The sequence below is a fragment of the Miniopterus schreibersii genome, assembly GCF_964146895.1.
Source record: "Miniopterus schreibersii genome assembly, chromosome: 14".
In the NCBI taxonomy this organism is placed as follows: Eukaryota; Metazoa; Chordata; class Mammalia; order Chiroptera; family Miniopteridae; genus Miniopterus; species Miniopterus schreibersii.
The window spans coordinates 17,257,819-17,275,472 of record NC_138114.1 but is presented as its reverse complement, the minus strand read 5'-3'; the positions used below and the strand labels follow the sequence as shown (position 1 = coordinate 17,275,472).

Here is a 17,654-nt window from a genome sequence, read left to right as displayed (position 1 = left end):
GGTAAGGTATAGGAATTGACTGGGATGGAGGTCGTAGGGTTTTGGGCCTGATTTGTATAATGCTAATATCTTATAAGAAAAAAAACCTCATGTGTTACTTGCATAAATAATTTTTTAAAAGTACCCAAACACAGCCAGTAAGATGGTTATAATAAAAAAGATGGACAGCCCGCCAGGCATGGCTCAGTGGTTGAGCGTCAACCTAGGATCCAGGCGATCGGGGTTTGATTCCCGGTCGGGGCACATGCCCGGGCTGCGGGCTCGATCAATGATTCTCTCATCATTGATGTTTCTCTCTCTCCTTTCCTCTCTCCGAAATCAATAAAAGATATATTTAAATTAAAAAAAGGGGGGGGGGAAGGTGGACAATGACAAATGTTGGTAAGGATGTGAAGAAACTGGAACCCTCATACGTTGCTGGTAGAAATGTAAACTGGTAGAGCCATTCTGGAAAACAGTTTGACAGTTCAAGTTGTTAAACACCGAGTTACCATCTGACCCAGCAATTCCATTCCTTGGTATAAACCCAAGAGAAATTAAAACATATTCATATAAAAACTTGTGTACAAATGTTCAGAGCAGCATTATTAATGGCCAAAAAGTGAAAATAATACAAATGTCCATCCACTGATGGATACAAGAAATGTGATATATCCCAGTTATGGATTATGCCATGGAAAGGAATGAAGTACTGATACTGATACAACAGGCATGAACCTTGAAAACATTACCTTAAGATAAGCCAGATAAAAAAGGCAACATTAAGATTCCATTTATATGAAATGTCCAAAATAGACAAATCAATAGCTACATAAAGTAGATTAGTGGTTTTTGGGTTAAGGGGGAATGGGGAAGGACTCCTAATGGGTACAGGATTTCTTTTCGGGGTGATGAAAATGTTCTAAACCTAGATGACAGTTGCACTCTGAACCCCAACCCACCACAGCTCTCCCTTCACTCGGTAGATAACATATCTCCTACCCCAGAGATAAAAACCATATAATCGACCTACATTTGCATCTGCCTGTTCCTTCTAATTCATTCTAGCTCCTCCATTCCAGCTCCAAGAGACTTCTCTCCATTATCTAAGGCTAATCCTCTGCCTTCCATTTTATTATCTCCTGCCATTTTAGGAGCCGTAAATCATTCATTAGCCCTTCTCTCTATATATTTTATAATCAACTTCTCAATAATTTATCCCACAGCTTTTAAATGAGCTTAAGTCTCTCCATTTAAATAAATTTAAAATTTTTTAAAGTTTCTCCCTCAACTCTTCATCTCCCTCTATGGTAGGCGGTTAGACAGACATGAGCAGAGCAAGGACCATGGGCCAGTTACGTGGAATTTCTGGATCATACAGTAACACTATGTTTAACTTTTTGAGGAACTGCCAGACTATTTTCCACAGCAACTGTACCACTTTACATTCTCATTCCTCATTGTTTTTTAAACTACTGCTTTTCTTTTAAAAATATTTTATTCCAAAATGACCATGAAGGTCTAAAAGTAAAGCACTGGTTAAATAAGGTTATTTCTTTTTCTCTATTACAAACAATACAAAAATTTCTCTGTATCTTTACAAACTTATGGGAGCACCTCAGTAGGGTAAAGTACTAGATGTGGAACTGCTTGATGACTTTGACGTTTTGATAAATGAGTTTTGCCCTCAAATTGCCCTCGAAAAAGTTGGATTTATACTACTATAAACTGAGTGTGCATTTCATAAAATACTTGTCAGTATCAATCTTTTTAATCTTTGTCAATCTTAGAGGCAAAAATATTTTAATGTGCACTTATAAATGATCTCAATGGAAGGTTTGAAGCTTAGCAGTTAAAGTAATTGATGATTACAGGTTAAAAAAAACTTATCTCAATTGTGGTTCTGTTATAGTCACTAGAAAAGAAGATGAACTCTACTGATACACAGAAAGTTCTTTCACTTAGACTTTCATGTGAAAAACCTCTTCAAAATATAGTAAGAATCTTCTTAGCAGAAGAACTCCATACATTTAAAACATTTTATTCACCTGGATCCCATCTTCAAATCATTGCTGCTAATCTGTCTTCAACATTATTGTAGACTTATCATGTAGTCTAAGAAATTAGCTCTGAATTTACACTGTTCTAACACTGATAAAAATTCAGTGAAGACACTGATACTGTAACATATGTTAACTATTTTTCAGGATCTGGAAGTCTTATTCCTACATTAAATTAAATCATCAGAAATCAGGGTTCTTTCTCCTAGTACTCAGTGTTTTAACTGAGCTACAACGTAAAGTTGTAGCATTTATTTGGAGCAGGGAAAATCAAATGAACATATCTTTACCTTTGAAAATTTCAACTAAGTTTTACAGTGTTTTTTTCCATAAAACAATTTTTTGCTGGGAGCAAAACAGAACTCTTTGTCCAGATAATTTTATGCTTCCCTTTTCCCCCTTAATAACGAGATAACCCAAAATATCTTCCTTTTTGGTCTTAACAGCAACCTGAGAGTTAAGTTGTACATGCAGAGTAATGTTTCAACATTTTTTTTCTTTCTAATGAGTTTCTGTTGCTAAACCTTTTATTCTTTTACTATACGATTTTTAAAAGTATCACTGGAATGCTTTATTGGAGTACCGAGCAACATCCTCACACTGCCCATCACTGTAAATCTGAATTAGACTATCTAAGACATTAGGAAGGAAGGCATGCTCACGTGACCAGCAGACACCACCATTCTGGAGGTTTCTGGAGACTGTTACAATACCCCCAAAGCAAAATATGAGTGATATAATCTGAACAACAACACTACCTACTTCTAACTCAACAGACGTGAAGATGAACATTTTACAACAGCTAATACAAAACCACTACGTAATTTTTTTAACCCACTTACTTATTCATTTATTATTTTTTTCATTTACTTTTTACATTCATTATTTTGGATTAGTTTTGGGTGTACAGCACACTATGTGATTTTTTCCAAAGATAATTCAGGGCCCAAAGTGCCAGTTACAGAGGGCAAAACTTCCCAAAATTTTTTCTCTAAGTGCTTGAGTTAACAAAGAAAGGCTCGTCACCCAGACTAGTCACTTTGGTTCTCAGTGGACAATTATGCAGTAATAACAGTAACACTATATAGACCTGTCCAGTCATCTAAGAAGCACTGATCAACCCAATAGAGGGTAATGCTGTTGTTAAAAGTTATTCCAACTTAAAAAAAACAAAACTGAAATCATTCAAAGCTACTGAATTTGTCTCTATACTGTAAAAATATTAATATACTTTTATACTGTAGTTGTTCTTTATTAACATGGGTAAATTAAATCTTAAGCACAATAAAATATCTTATTGTAGGAAATCTGTACTCCAGTGTAAAAAAATAAAAACCACTTCCAAGAATAACCCACCAGAAACAAAGAAGCTTTTCTACCACACTAAGCAGATTATTTATTTGCATATCTCATTTATATTACTTTAACTGGACTTCATGAGCTCACATAACCAAACTGTCTTTTCAGTGCACATAATTGAATGCTTACCTTTCAAGAAACTAAAATTCCATTCCTCTGATTTAGCCAAAATTATCAGCTCTTCCATTAACTAGCTGTAATAAATTTTTAGTTTTCTTTTTTTAATATTGGCAAAGGCAGAGATTAGTTGCCAAAAGTTCAGTCAGTCAATAAAGTAAATAAAAATTTCATGTTTTTTAAACAGTAATGGACTTCCACATACTTTTGCCCAAAGAAAATTCTATTTGCTAGAATACTGGAACATATTTTCACTTCCCAAGAAGACGACGCAATCACTTAGAAATTTCTCAAAATACAGATATTTGAAATTCCCTTCTGACCCTTAAATACAGATGTTCCCAGTGGAAGAGCGATTACATTCATTAACATCAATACACACAAATTCTTTCTTCTGTTATGCATTTAAATGCCTTTTTCAGAGGTTTTATTTATGAAGGAAACATAAAACACTCATTTATTTCACTTGTACGAATCTTCAAAGTTCAGATTTACAGTGATGGGTAGAAAATATCTCGACATAACTATTAAATCCCCAAAACAGTAAAAAACTTTTCCTTGTTAAAATGTTAATTGTAATGGACATTTTATGGAGTAAATTCCTCTTTTAACAGTTAAGACCCTCTCTTTTCAACGTACATTTTGTTTTTAAAAGCGTTGCTGAACAATTTTCCCGAGAATAGAGATGAAAATCACTGTGCTATGGAATTCCTTCTTTACTAGGCTGTCTTGTACAGAAACAACCTAGACTTTGCCAAGGCTGGGTGGATTTATCCTAGTGTCAGTCCTCTAATGCTTCTAATGCTACTCACTAAATGTTTTCTACTGCTGTATAATATAAAGTATGGTTGTGCCTTTCTCAAAAATTAATAAAATTGCTTCTCAAAGCTATAAAATTAGAATATTTAAAAAATAAGTTCAAAATGTTTAGAAATATTTAGTTCTTAACAAAAAAAGGTGTTTGTGGGTCACCTTTCCAAGAATAATTTGACTTGTTGGTAAGAGTCCAATGACTCTGTGGGCTGGGTATTTCCTCAAAAGCTCCACTGTATATATAAAAAATTTCCAAAAATGACTTCCAAAACACTGAGTTCATTAAGTTTTGTTTTATATGCTTCCTAAAAGCATCCAAATCTGGATAATTTGGATACTTATAAGCCTTATGACAGTAAAAATGCCTAGAAACCATGCAATAATTTCTGATAAAATATATAATGGCTTGTGTGTGTTTTTTCAAAAATAGATAACAGGTTACTTTCTTTAGACATGAATAAGATTCTGTAATAAAATGGAAAATTAGTTTATGCTTAACTTAGAGTTAATTACAATGCATGATACGAATTAGTTTCTGCAAATCGTTACCATCTATTAGTATTCCTGAATCAAAATCATATTACAGAAAATTTAATTATGTCTTCCAGTGGGCAAGGGGGAAGGTAGTGGTATAGGGCAGGCAGTTAAGAAACCAGGATATGTTCTTGGAGATGATGACGGTTAATATAATATATGAAAAACACACAGCACGGCCCCCGAAGAACAAGGAAACACACCGACACAGTCTCTCCAGCCTGCAGAGCACTGTTGCTATGACTTACAGCAGTAAGAGTCAAATCTTTTTTTGCTCGGGTACCTCCTAAAATAGTTTTTAAAATCTGTGTACTCTTTTGCAGAATTTTCTAGTTGACAACTAAAGTTTAACATAATAGTTTCAAAGGATTTAATTTTGTCATACTAAAAATAGTGGTAATTTCTGAAAAATGATTACTTTTTAATGTATCCAGGGGACTCTACCATAATGATTTGAAGCCCACCATCATCCACTTAAAAAAAATACCTGAATAAAGTGTTTTTTAATACTTAACAATTTTACGTCACACTTTTCCCCCTTGGACTTTCATTTTCATTCCATTCTTACCCTAGAATAGTGGTTCTCAACAGGGGTGGAGAGGTGGAGTCCTGAGAGATGATGGTGAAGATTTTGCCTACCAGGGGACATTTGGCAATGTCTGGAAACATTTTTGATTGTCACGACTAGGGTGAAGGGTGCTACTGGCATCGAGTGGGTAGAGGCCAGAGGTGCTGTTCAACATCCTACAAAGCTCAGGATAGCCCCCAACAACAAAGAATTACCTGATCCAAAATGTCAGTAGTGCTGAGGTTGAGAAGCCCTGTCCTAGAATGATCTATTTCTATGCCTAAAAGCCTTTTTTTAAATATTTTTCTACAACAAAAATATCTATATAAATTGATAAATTTCCTATAATATAAAAGTCTGTTAAAAATGCCCTCTGGAATGACAATTAATAGTAATACAGTTGATCTAAATACCACGATTAAACAATCATCAAATATAAAAAGTGAAAATATATTAGAATGTTCCTATTGAGATGGATGGGGCTTATTTTGTTATTGTCAATTAGGTATTGTATCTGTGGGTAAATATACTTATTGCTAGAATGAGACTGAATTCAACTCAATGATATTTCTATTTTCATTTTTATGACGCTAAGAAACCTCCTTTACATAAATAAGTAGGCGGCAAAGGAGTTCTGTTGGAATAATATAACTTATTCTGTGAGCTCCTTCTACCTTAAATACATAAATTAGTTATCTATTATTGAAAATTGTTTCACTGATCTAGACTTAAGTAGATTCTCTTTAAACATTATTAAAGTCAAAGAATTTAAAACCAACTGACTTGGAAAGGATTTGTTATATAATCTTTGAAGGCATTTACTTTCTTAATAGCTACAGCTCCTGGGTGACCAGAGATTTCTAAACCCCTGCTTTACTACATAGACCAAGTTAGACCTTGTTCTACGAAGGGACTTTGGGAACTCCTCTTCAATATGAGAATACAACTTCACTTAGCTGGTAGAGCTGGGGAGTCACAGCAGGAATTTTTAAAAATTATTTGAGAGAGAGAAAGGTCAATCGGTTGCCTCTGACTGGGGATCAAACTGCAACCTGGGTATGTGCCCTGACCAGGAATCAAACCAGAGACCTTTCAGTGACAGGAAGGACAATGCTCCAACCAACCGAGCCACACCGGCCAGGGTGGGATATGGAAATTTAATAAGTTACTCTGGCAAATCTCTATTAACTGCCCCATAACTAAGTCCGTTTATTAGTCCATCACGAAAATTCAGGTATGGCTGTCATCAAACACCTATGCCTAACAGCCTATGTCTCTAAAACCATATCATGGGTTTTATGAAAATTAGATTCTCAGTAAAGAAAATGATCCAAATATGACTAAAATTCTCTCCATTACTCCCTTACCTCTTAGATACTCTGTACTGTGCTGTGGTCAATTTTCCAGTCTCAGGGTCATGTACTGTAGCTCGGCTCAGCTACAAAAAAAGAGAAAGGACAAGGACTTACTCACGTAGCAGGCAATTTTGGGCTTTTGTTTGTTTGTTTTGTTTTGCCAAGCCACAGGTGATTGGAAGGGTTCAGATTGGTCTGGATGGTAGGTAATGGTTTCAAATCAGCAAAAACATTTAGACAGGTGGCAATTAGAAAAGCCACTTCCAAATCAAGAGAAAACGAGTCAACAAATTTTGTTGTCGATTTATTGTCCTTTCACTTTTTTTAAAAAAAATTATTTGAAACTGTATGTAGATGATTTACAGCGCTGGGTTTCACAGGAACTTTCTTAAATCTAGAAGTTTAATGTTCTTTAAATATTATGACAAAAGAATAGTTAGTAGTATCTTTAAATTCATTTTTTAAAACTCTCACCCAGACAAAACTGTTAAGTCTCTCTGGCAAAGTAAAAGGCAACTAAATTCATAAGTAATAGCAGTTGGAAGACCGATCAGAAAAATAACTCTGTTCTTTCCATTGCCAACTTTTAAATCAGCAAATTTTTAAAAATAAAAACTCCAACAGGAGGAATACAGATTACTCCAAAATGACAACGGTATTTGAAAGATGTATGAGCAAATGCCAATACCATCACCAGGGAGGACGGTGTGAATTCAGGCAGCATTTATGAATGTGAGAGCAGCACAGAGACAGACTACTTCCAGGTTAATCCAGGCTGCTTTTTCTTTTTTCCCCCCTTTGGCAACAAAAGGAAAAAAAAAAGTAACAAGCCATTTTCTGGATATTTCATTCCTGATCGGAACAGAAATGCAAAGCCTACTAATTCCCTAAAAATAAAAAACCAATTAAAGATTAAAAACAGAACTTCTAGTTAAAGAGAAAGACCTGTGAAACACAAAGCAGTTTTCCATGCGTATCTAAACAGGCGGTGACTTGAGCTGGAGACTGCAATGACCTACTTCCTTTGAATGAATAATTCCTGTAGGGTGTACAAAACACTCATTAGAGATCAAAATATGCAGCATACACATCTCTTACCTTTTGCTAATTCTGTAATGTACCGTCTCCAAGTCTCCTGTTATTGGGTTTGAAATGGTGGCTCGCCTCAGCTGTGAAGCCAACCATCAAAATACTTGCATTACAAAACAAAAAAATGAATCACATTTACTCAACCAGTCAGAATTCTGGGTTTTTTACAATGGAAGCTGAAAAGAGAAAATAACTCCATAGACTTCCAATCACCTTGGGTTGAGCTCTGAAAGCCAGTGGTTATTTCAGGTTTTTTGTTTGTTTTTAAGTTATTTTTAAAAAAATTTGTTTCGTTTTGCATGAATAGGGGTACACAAAGAAAAGAGATTAAAAAATAAATTTCTTTCACTGGTTAGAGGATGTGACAGTGAGGAAAAGGGAAATGTCTAAAATTTGAAGTCTAATTTATAGTTATAAGAATGGCTATTTGCAATTAATGACCCATTCCAAACATTTGATTTTAATTGTTTTTTTAGTGGTGATACTGTTTTGCAAAGGTTAATGTTTAAAATTTGTTTCAAGGTCAATGTTTTCTTCCTTCAAGATATTTGTTCGTATATTTCACATATACAGTGAAATAATCTTGGACCAAGCACAGTGCAAATGAAAAGAACTCATAAATGTCAAAAACAGTTTTAAAAAGATGACAGTCGATAATGATTTTAAAGTTTTTCTTAAATGGAGGATGATTCTAAGGTTATCAAAAAGAATAATACAATTGAGGCATCCCTTTTGAAGACTTTGGCCTCCATCCCTAGAGACATAAGATTTAATCTCCAAGCTGAAATGAACTCTTAATAAATATTCTACCAAGATACTTTAGTTTACTGACCACAAATAATGGACTAAAATAAAAATCCAAAAGAGAATGATAGAATATAATGTAATTATAAGTAGAAATTTATAAGAATTCACTTGTAAAGAACTCATATTTATTAGATTGCCCTTTCCATTTAAAATGTAATCTTTGGTTAAAAAAAAGAAGTAGCAATTTGGAAAAGTAGTAAAACTTAACAACAAAAATTATATCTTTAAGATCATTTTGCAGTACAAATATCCAGATAATTCAACCTTTATGATACTACTAGGATCAGCAAACGATGCCATGGGCCAAATTGAGGCTGCCACCTGCTTTTAGAAATAGTCTTATTGGAATATAGCCACACTCATTTATGTATTTTCTATGGCTGCTTTTGCACTACAACAGCAGAGTTGAGTGGTTTTAACAGACTGTATGGCCCACAAAGCCTAAAATATATTTACTATCTGGACCTATAAAGAATAAATTTGACAACTCTTCTGCAATAAAAGAGGAAAAATATGCCTAGTGTTTATTTAACAATCTCTTTATGAAAGCAATGGCAGTTTGTATTTTACTATGAAGAAGATAATGTTTTAAAAACGAGCTGATGGTAAAAAAAAGGTAAGAGCATAAAGGGTAGTGTTTCTCACATTCTCACAAAAGAATTTGTACACTAAACACTAAGTTTAAAGGACTGCATTTACATTAAATTGTTTTTCTTATTAAGGTAAATTATGTGGGTTGAAGTCAGGAGACTATATTATCATTTGAAATCAGAATGATGCTTGTGCCTAATTATATCTTTCTAGTAATAATGTGCCTAAAAGGGAATAAAAAAAAATACTTCAAGTATTTTTTCAGATAAAAATACAGAAGAATGAAAAAGTTGATCTTTGATTAGTCTGAGGCTAAAGGGCTCCAAAGTACAAAGAAAACTTTTTCAGGAAGATGCTGAAACAAATTTGTTATGTGTGAAATAAAAATCTCATCTATACTTTTCATCATTAAGAGCTTAAAACCTATTTCCATATAGAATGTTAACAACCAATGTTGCCCCAATAAATTTAATTTAAAAAAAAAACATTTGCAAGATATGTTGTGTTGATAACAAACTGAGGAAAACCTGGTAACAACATTATGTTGTGGCAACGATACCTCAAACTGTGAGGTTACTGCTATATCAATGATCATTTCTGTAATCTTGCAAAAGAAAAATTGATACACAGGTATAGTAAATAGAGGAGAAAGAAAAAAGAAAAAAGTTATTTACCCTGGGTTTTGCTAGATCTTTGACAATTTCAATTTCTGCATCAGAAATAATATCATGGAAGCGAATAATTCGAGGCTTGTCCCATTCGTCCTCCTGTTTGGCCGGAGCCAGAATAAATTTAGGATTCCTGTTTCCATCGTGGTAGCGGCAGAAGAGTTTCTTCTGTCTCCGAGGAGTCTAAACATAAAGTTAAAAAAATGATAAATATATTAGAGCAATAATATTTTTAATGCTATAATCATGCTCGTGTATACACACAGTTATCTGTGGAAGAACACACACAAAAACAGTTCTCTGCAAATATTCTGCATCAAACAGGACCTTCAGGACTTAAAAAATTTTATTAATGATTATTTTCTGGGAGAGAGATGGTAGACCTTAAATAAGAAAAAAGGTAGCGTTTCTCTTTTAGCCCTCCTCTCATCAAAACAAAGTTCAAGTGTTATAAATATGAAAAAAATACTTATGAAAAGAAATGATCAGCATTGCTCCAAACTTCACAAAGTAACTGGAAAACACTCAGAGAGACAAAGTTTCTAAAAGGAAAAACAAAAACAAAAACAAAACCTAACCAGGCTTTTCTAAATAACTCCCAGTTAAATGCTTAAGGCAAAAAAAAAAGGGGGGGGGGATTTTTCTTTTAAAAGATGAAAATACAAGAGAAAATAAGTTATTAAACAAAGAAGCCAGGTATTTTTATTAGTGTATGTTTAAAATTTAAAATAGAGTGGTCAACAAAGCAACTAAATGTTTCTTTCAATCACCTATGTCTTGTATTAACTAAAGTTATTGCACTGCTGATTGTTTTCTTGATTAAACACATATGTTGTATATGAAATAGGAATATTAGTTTTTGTTTTAGTTCTTAGTTAACATACTAGAACAAATAATGGTTCATGTTTATTTTCCATGTATTTTATTTACCTAGAATAAAATCCAAAGTTTTATATCAAATAAATTTTTACATAATAATGAGATGAGTTTATTGTGAGAAAAAGGATGCTCCTTTGATCTTGGGCAGGGCTAACATGTGTCACATCAAATTAGCAGGCTAATGTTTTATATTTATAATTCTATTTTGCTCTCTTCTTTAAGAGTTATTAAGAGCAATAAAAAACATGCTCGCTATTAGAAATTTGAGCACAGCTAGATATTTTATATTATGGAACCACTGTGAATTTTTTTAGGTGTGATAATGGTATTATGGTATGTGTGATGTTTTTTCAACAGCCCTTATCTTCAAAAGATACTAAAATATTTAGATGTGAAATTTTAAAAAATGTTTCATGCATCTAACTGCTATTATCCTTGTCTTTACTCATTAGCTCTCAAAGCAAAAGTAGGCTTGTTCTTCCAGGACCCCATAAACTTAAAACACTCAAAGGTGTCAACATAGATATGACTGACTTATTTGCTGTTAGAGGTTATACTGTCAACAGAAAATCATCCTTGCCCGGCCGGGCGTGGCTCAGCGGTTGAGCGTCGACCTAGGATCCAGGCGATCGGGGTTCGATTCCCGGTCAGGCACATGCCCGGGCTGTGGGCTGCAGCCGATCAATGACTCTCTCATCATTGATGTTTCTCTCTCTCTCTCTCCCTCCCTCTCCTTTCCTCTCTCTGAAATCAATAAAGATATATTTAAAAAACAAACAAAAAAACAGTAAATCATCAAATATCAAAAAGTCATTGGAAAGCCCAGCTTCAGTTTATTAGTAGTAGATTAAAAGTTAAACACTATGTATTCAAATGTTTACACTTAAAAATGCTTACTTTAAAAATTCACTAATTCACTTCCTTCCACGTTCAACTGAAAATTAGTATCACATGATATTCCTTAAAAGAGGGTTCCGTTATCGGTTAATGTTGGGAAGCAATGTAGGCCATATCCATAATGCACATTAATGTAAAGAGGCTCTGAAGAGTCCTGAGGGTGAACAAAAAACCTATGCTTCCCAGACTTGAACGCTTTTGTTTTTGGCCCATCTTCTATCACCGTCCTAAAGCACTGCACTTTAAGCTATAAATATAGATACACAATAAACAAAGGAATATATATACATGTGTGTGTGTGTATATATATATATATATATATAGAGAGAGAGAGAGAGAGAGAGAGAGAGAGAGAGACACATTTTAGTATTTTAAAGAATAGAAGTTAATGCCAAAGTCTCTTGAAAGGCTTTCTTCATTTTTAATATTTCTGAAATAGACAAATATTTCCCTAAGCAATCCTGTCAAGGTTGACTAGGAGCAAAACCACAGGAGATCACTGTATAGATGAATCCACTGTTGCATAGGATGGATTAGAATGGTATATTATTTCCACTCAAGACTGCTGAAATCTCTCTTGCATTAAGATATAAGCAACCCTGGCCAATGTGGCTCAGCTGGTTGGAGCATTGTCTGGTGCACCAGAAGGTTGTGGGTTTGATTCCCAGTCAGGGCACATGCCTAGGATGCGGTTTGATCCCCAGCTGGGGCATGTACAGGAGGCAACCAATCAATGTTTCTCTCTCTCTCTTTCCCCCGCTTCCTTTCTCTCTAAAATCATTTTTTTTTTTAAAGATATAAGAAAAAACTTTATCACTTCCCTTAAATTATCTGATCCTTCACCTTTTAATCTATGAAAAGGGTCATATTACCAAAAATGCATGAAATGGCGTATGAGTCACAGGCTTTATTTTAAAGCTTTTTTACTAACAGTTGGCGTATATTAAGGTGGTGTGGCATGCCATAATCCTTTATGCAATAATTCTGATTTTTATCACATAGACTTAAATATAAAAGAATTTGATTTTCTCTAGAACTATGTACAGACACATACACACGCACACATTCACACGCACACACACACAATTGGCTTTTCCACTTTACCATTTTGATACCCTCCCCACGGCACAGCATTTCGTACTTCTGTCTCTCCGGCAGGTAATCCACAGCAGCCCCTTTTTTCTTCAGTGTGGTTTTCTGATCAGATTGGTCATCTGAAGCAGACTTATTGGAATCTTTTTCTTTAGCCATTATATACTCAAAATATTTTAAGTTACCATTAGCTCTCTGATGTTCAGGATCTATTAGAAGAGAAAGAGCATGTCCACGAGTAAGCTTACAGTTGTTCAAACATCAGATTACAATAATATAAAATAGAGGGCCATACAATTCACATTCCAAACCAGTATGCCTTTGAGAGTGAAAGAAAGGACTAAGAAGAATTATTATGCCAAAGCAACAGGTGTAAACCAGCACTGCCCCAATAAAGCAGGACATACAGTCACCCTATATAAAAAGAGTTCTGGAGACAGAGCAGCCATTTACTTCAAAGTAGCAATTAGTGCTTCTACTTTGAGAACTTACTAGTTAGCCAAAAGAGCTATGTATGATCAATTTGATGTCAAATGAATTTTTTAAATATTTCTCATTCTTTTAAGCAATGGAAAAGATTTTTTCTGAGACTGAAATGTAATTACCATGGGGAAGACTCTGTATAACTTCAAAAGCAACCTTTACCACAGATAAATTATAAATGCAGAACACAGCCTACTTCTGAGGGCTAAGTGGATTTTAGCCCCAAAATTCTAAATGAGACAGAAAAGAGAAACTAAAGATATAATTTTCAAATAAACCAGAATCCACTAATTACCTCTGAATTGCTAGTCGTAATTTTTAGCTGTCTTTCAGGCGGGGAAAAGAGGACTTACTCCACCCATCCGGGAGAAGGGAAAAACCAACCACCATACACACAAAAAAAGGCAGAACGGTACGTAGAAACTTCACTTGTGACATTAGTTGGAGTATTTAGGAAATCTAGCCTTATTTGTAAAGTATTTCTTGTCTCTAGGAAACTGCTCACAACATATGCAGTGATATACATATTGTATAATTGTGTAAAAGGAAGAAGTGTGTGTGTGAAAGGGCCATGTACAAAGAAATAAAAAAGCTTGTAGGTATCTTTGGGTGACTGGCTCATGGATGACTCTTCCATATATTTTTCTATTTTTAAAACTTTCCTACAATGAGTAAAGTTTTTTTTATGTCGGGGGGGGGGGAGGAATCACTTAAAAATACTGAAGAGAAAAAAAGGTACTTGAACTAATATCTTAATTTATTCATTCAACTAAAAGATAACCTAATTATCAAATAATCACTTTCAGATGACCAATCCTTTTGACATATAGATATTTATCTATTCATAAAAAATTAATTTTTTAAAAGTTGTAAAGCTTCATTATATACCAAAGGCCACCTGAATTTATTAGCATACAATTCCACTTCCAGAGATTCTAATTTAGTAGGTCTGGGGTGGAAATCAAGGAATTTTCATTTCTAATAAGTATCCAAGTAATTCTGATGCACACAGTCCCTGGATCATATTTAGAGAAACATTACATCTCTATTTAAAATACTAGTGGTAAAATCCTGATAAGATACCACATTTTTCTATCATTTGAATATAACAATCAAATACATTTTCAATCTATTTCAAATCACTATTTTTGAAGGTAAAATGCATATAACCAAAAACATCCTTCAAAGGAAACTAGTTAATATTTAATATAGCAACATGGTAAATAAACATTTTTGACTGAGTTAGCCAGATTAGGTCCAATTTTGAAATTCCTGAAGAGCACAGAGCAGAGAAACACAGCCACTGCTGTAGCACTACGAGGTGAGAAACATTCATTGCCATTTGTTTAGAGGCTAATCACAAAGAGGGTCAAGTATGTCTGACAAACAAGGTGCTTGAATTCTAACAAATAAAAAGTTCAAATCTATATGAGATATTGAGTCAGATATATATGACCAATTATCTACGACCTGAATTATGCCAAATTCACATACCTAGCTCAAGCAGCTGCTTTGTGAGCAAAAGTGCTTTATCAAGGTCTCCCTGCTGGTACACCGCATAGCTCAAATAATCTAGGACAGAGACTTTATCGATGGTAGAAACCTCGCCTTCGTCCAGCTGCCTGAGTGCTTGCTCCATCCACAGTTCCGTATGATAATAATCTGCTTCTGTATAGGCCACTTTGCCCAACTCAAAACAGTCCTCAACTGTTAGAAAAGATTTGTGTTTGACTCCTATGGAAAGAAAATACAGAGAGAGAACTTTAGGATTCTTAATACTACTCAGTATTTATTTAGGACTATACAGCTTTCAAAGTGCTATCTCACTTTCATTTGAACTTCACAACAATCCTCTGAGGGAGGAAAAGCAGGAATTATCTTAAAATTATAAACACAGAAAAAATTTACAAGGTAATGAAAAATGGCAAGAATCTAGGGGACATGGGACCTAGATATCCCAAGACTTCAAATACCAGCCACCATACCAAAATGAAACATCAATTAAGTTGAAGCGTGCGCTTTTCTAACAGCAGGAATCGCCATGTGAGATAGATACCTAGCTTCCTCCTAACCAGCAATCTGGGCAAGAGATGGATGGGCAGGAACAGAAGCAAACCAGGTTCCCTTCCCTCCTCCTCCTTCCCTTTCCAACAACATTAATGATATGTAATTTACAGACCATAAAGTTCACCCATTTAAAAAATAACAAAAGTTTTTAGTATATTCACAGAGTTGTGCAACCATCACCGAAATCTAATTTTAAAACATTTTCATCACCCCCAGAAGAAACCCTGTGTCCATTAGCAGTCACTACCCATTTTCTCCCCAGCCCTAGACAACCACTAATCAACTTTGTGTATCTATAGATTTGCCTACTCTGGTTATTTCATATAAATAATATCATGAAATGTATGGTCTTCTGTGACTGGTCTTTTTAACTCAGCATAACGTTTTCAAGGTTCATTCATGTTGTAGCATCCTTTTTATTGCCAAATAATCCACTGTATGGACAGACTATATTTTATCAGTTGAGGGACATTTGAGTTGTTTCCACTTTTTTGGCTTTTATGACTAATGATACTATTAACATTGGCGTACAAGTTTTTGTGTGCACAAATGTTTTCATTACTCTTGAGTATATATGTAGCAGCAGAATTGCTGGATCCTAAGGCAATTCTATGCTTAACATTTTCAGGAACGGCCAAACTATTTTCCAAAGTGGCTACCCCCTTTTACAACCCCAACAGCAATGTACAGGGATTCCAATTTCTCCATACCCTCTCTAACACCTGTTATTGTCCATCTTTTTTATTATAGCCATTCTGGTGAGTATGAAGTAGTGCTTCACTGTGGTTTTGACTTGTATTTCCTTAAAGATGATAATGAGTATCTCTTCACATGCTTATTGTCCATTTGTGTATCATCTCTGGAAAACTGTATATTCAAATCCTTTGCCCATTTAAAAATTTGGTTATTGGTCTTTTTATTATTGATTGTTAGAGTTCTTTACATATTCTAGATACAAGTTCCTTTTAAGACATGTAATTTTCAAATATTATTTACCCACTCTGTGGGTTCTCTTTTCACTTCCTTTCAACTATTCTTGATGTTTTTGTTTGTTTATTGTTAATCCTTACCCAAGGATATTCTTTCCATTGATTTTTAGAGAAAGCAGAAGAAAGGGACGGAGGGAGTGAAAGGGGTAGAGAGAGAAACACTGATGTGAGAGAGACACATCAATCAGCCACTACCCATAAGCACCATGACTGGGGCCGAGGATTGAACCTGCAACCAGGTACATGCCCTTGAATGGGAATCAAACTCTCAACCCTGCGGTGCGTGGGCCACCCCTCCAACCACTGAGCAGTACTAGCCAGGGTTATTCTTGATGTTTATGCCAATGTCTTTTCACTTACTTGATGGTGTACTTTGAAGCACAGAAGTTTAAATTTTGAAGTCTAACTAAGTGTTCATATTTGAAAAAACTGACATCAATCCTTACTGTCTACGATACAAAACCACCACCTCGGGTTTTGCAATATGCCCACACACAACTGAAGAAGTGCACACACTCCACAATTACAAAGCACATGATGAAAAACAGCCACTATGAGCAAAATAAGTAGAAATTATTCAAAAACAATATTAGACTTCCCCCAGGTTCTTCAGATATTGGGGTTATCAGGTTAAGGATACAAAATAACCATGAATAAAATGTTTAAGAAAAAATAGAATATACGAACATATGAGATACTCTAAAAAGACCAGTCAGATTTGAGTAGGAAAAAAAACAGAACTTCCAGAAATGATAAATATAATCAATGAAATAAAAACCTATTGGTCAGGTTAAACAGCAAGTTAGACACAACATAAAAAGAGAATAATAAACCTAGGAGAGAGAGCTGAGTAAATTACCATGGGATTAACGACCCAGGCTGCAGCAGAGAGGAGAGAGAAACACGAAGGGCTAGTTAAAAGCAAGGAAGAAAAAGTGAGGTGGTCTAATTATGTCTATGTGTAGTTCCACAAGAAGGCAGTAGGGAGAACATGGGAGAGGCACTATTTAAAGAAATAATGGTGGACAGTTTTCCAGAATTAAAACTCATGGAACTTCTGATTTAGGAAGCACAAAGAATTCCAAACCAAACAAAGTACATGTGGGGGATTCTTAAAGCATGCGTTTCAAGGAGGAAAATAATTCTAAAAGAAAAGTCTGAGGTACGAGAAATGATTATAAACAAAGAAATTGGTATACATATGAGCCAAACTAAATTAAAGTGAACTATCAGATTGGCAAAAATCTCAAAGTCTGACAACATTTTGGATGCTGCTGTAGGGAAATAGGGACTCTCACTGATTGCTA

The 17,654-nt window shown here is 34.6% G+C and overlaps 1 protein-coding gene across 3 annotated transcripts in view; it reads right to left on the bottom strand.

Moving 5' to 3' along the window:
- P4HA1 (prolyl 4-hydroxylase subunit alpha 1) overlaps positions 1–17,654 on the bottom strand; it is a 59,470-nt gene that overhangs the window by 10,820 nt on the left and 30,996 nt on the right. Inside the window, exons 6-9 of one of the 3 annotated variants that reach the window (XM_081158668.1) lie at positions 14,786–15,025; positions 12,821–13,017; positions 9,947–10,123; positions 6,798–6,868 (exon numbers count right to left, since the gene is read on the bottom strand). In XM_081158668.1, the coding sequence (XP_081014794.1) occupies positions 6,798–6,868; positions 9,947–10,123; positions 12,821–13,017; positions 14,786–15,025 (685 nt within the window). Of the gene's footprint in view, positions 1–6,797; positions 6,869–7,883; positions 7,955–9,946; positions 10,124–12,820; positions 13,018–14,785; positions 15,026–17,654 lie in introns of all 3 variants that reach the window. The other 2 variants (XM_081158667.1, XM_081158669.1) reach the window with 2 other exon arrangements.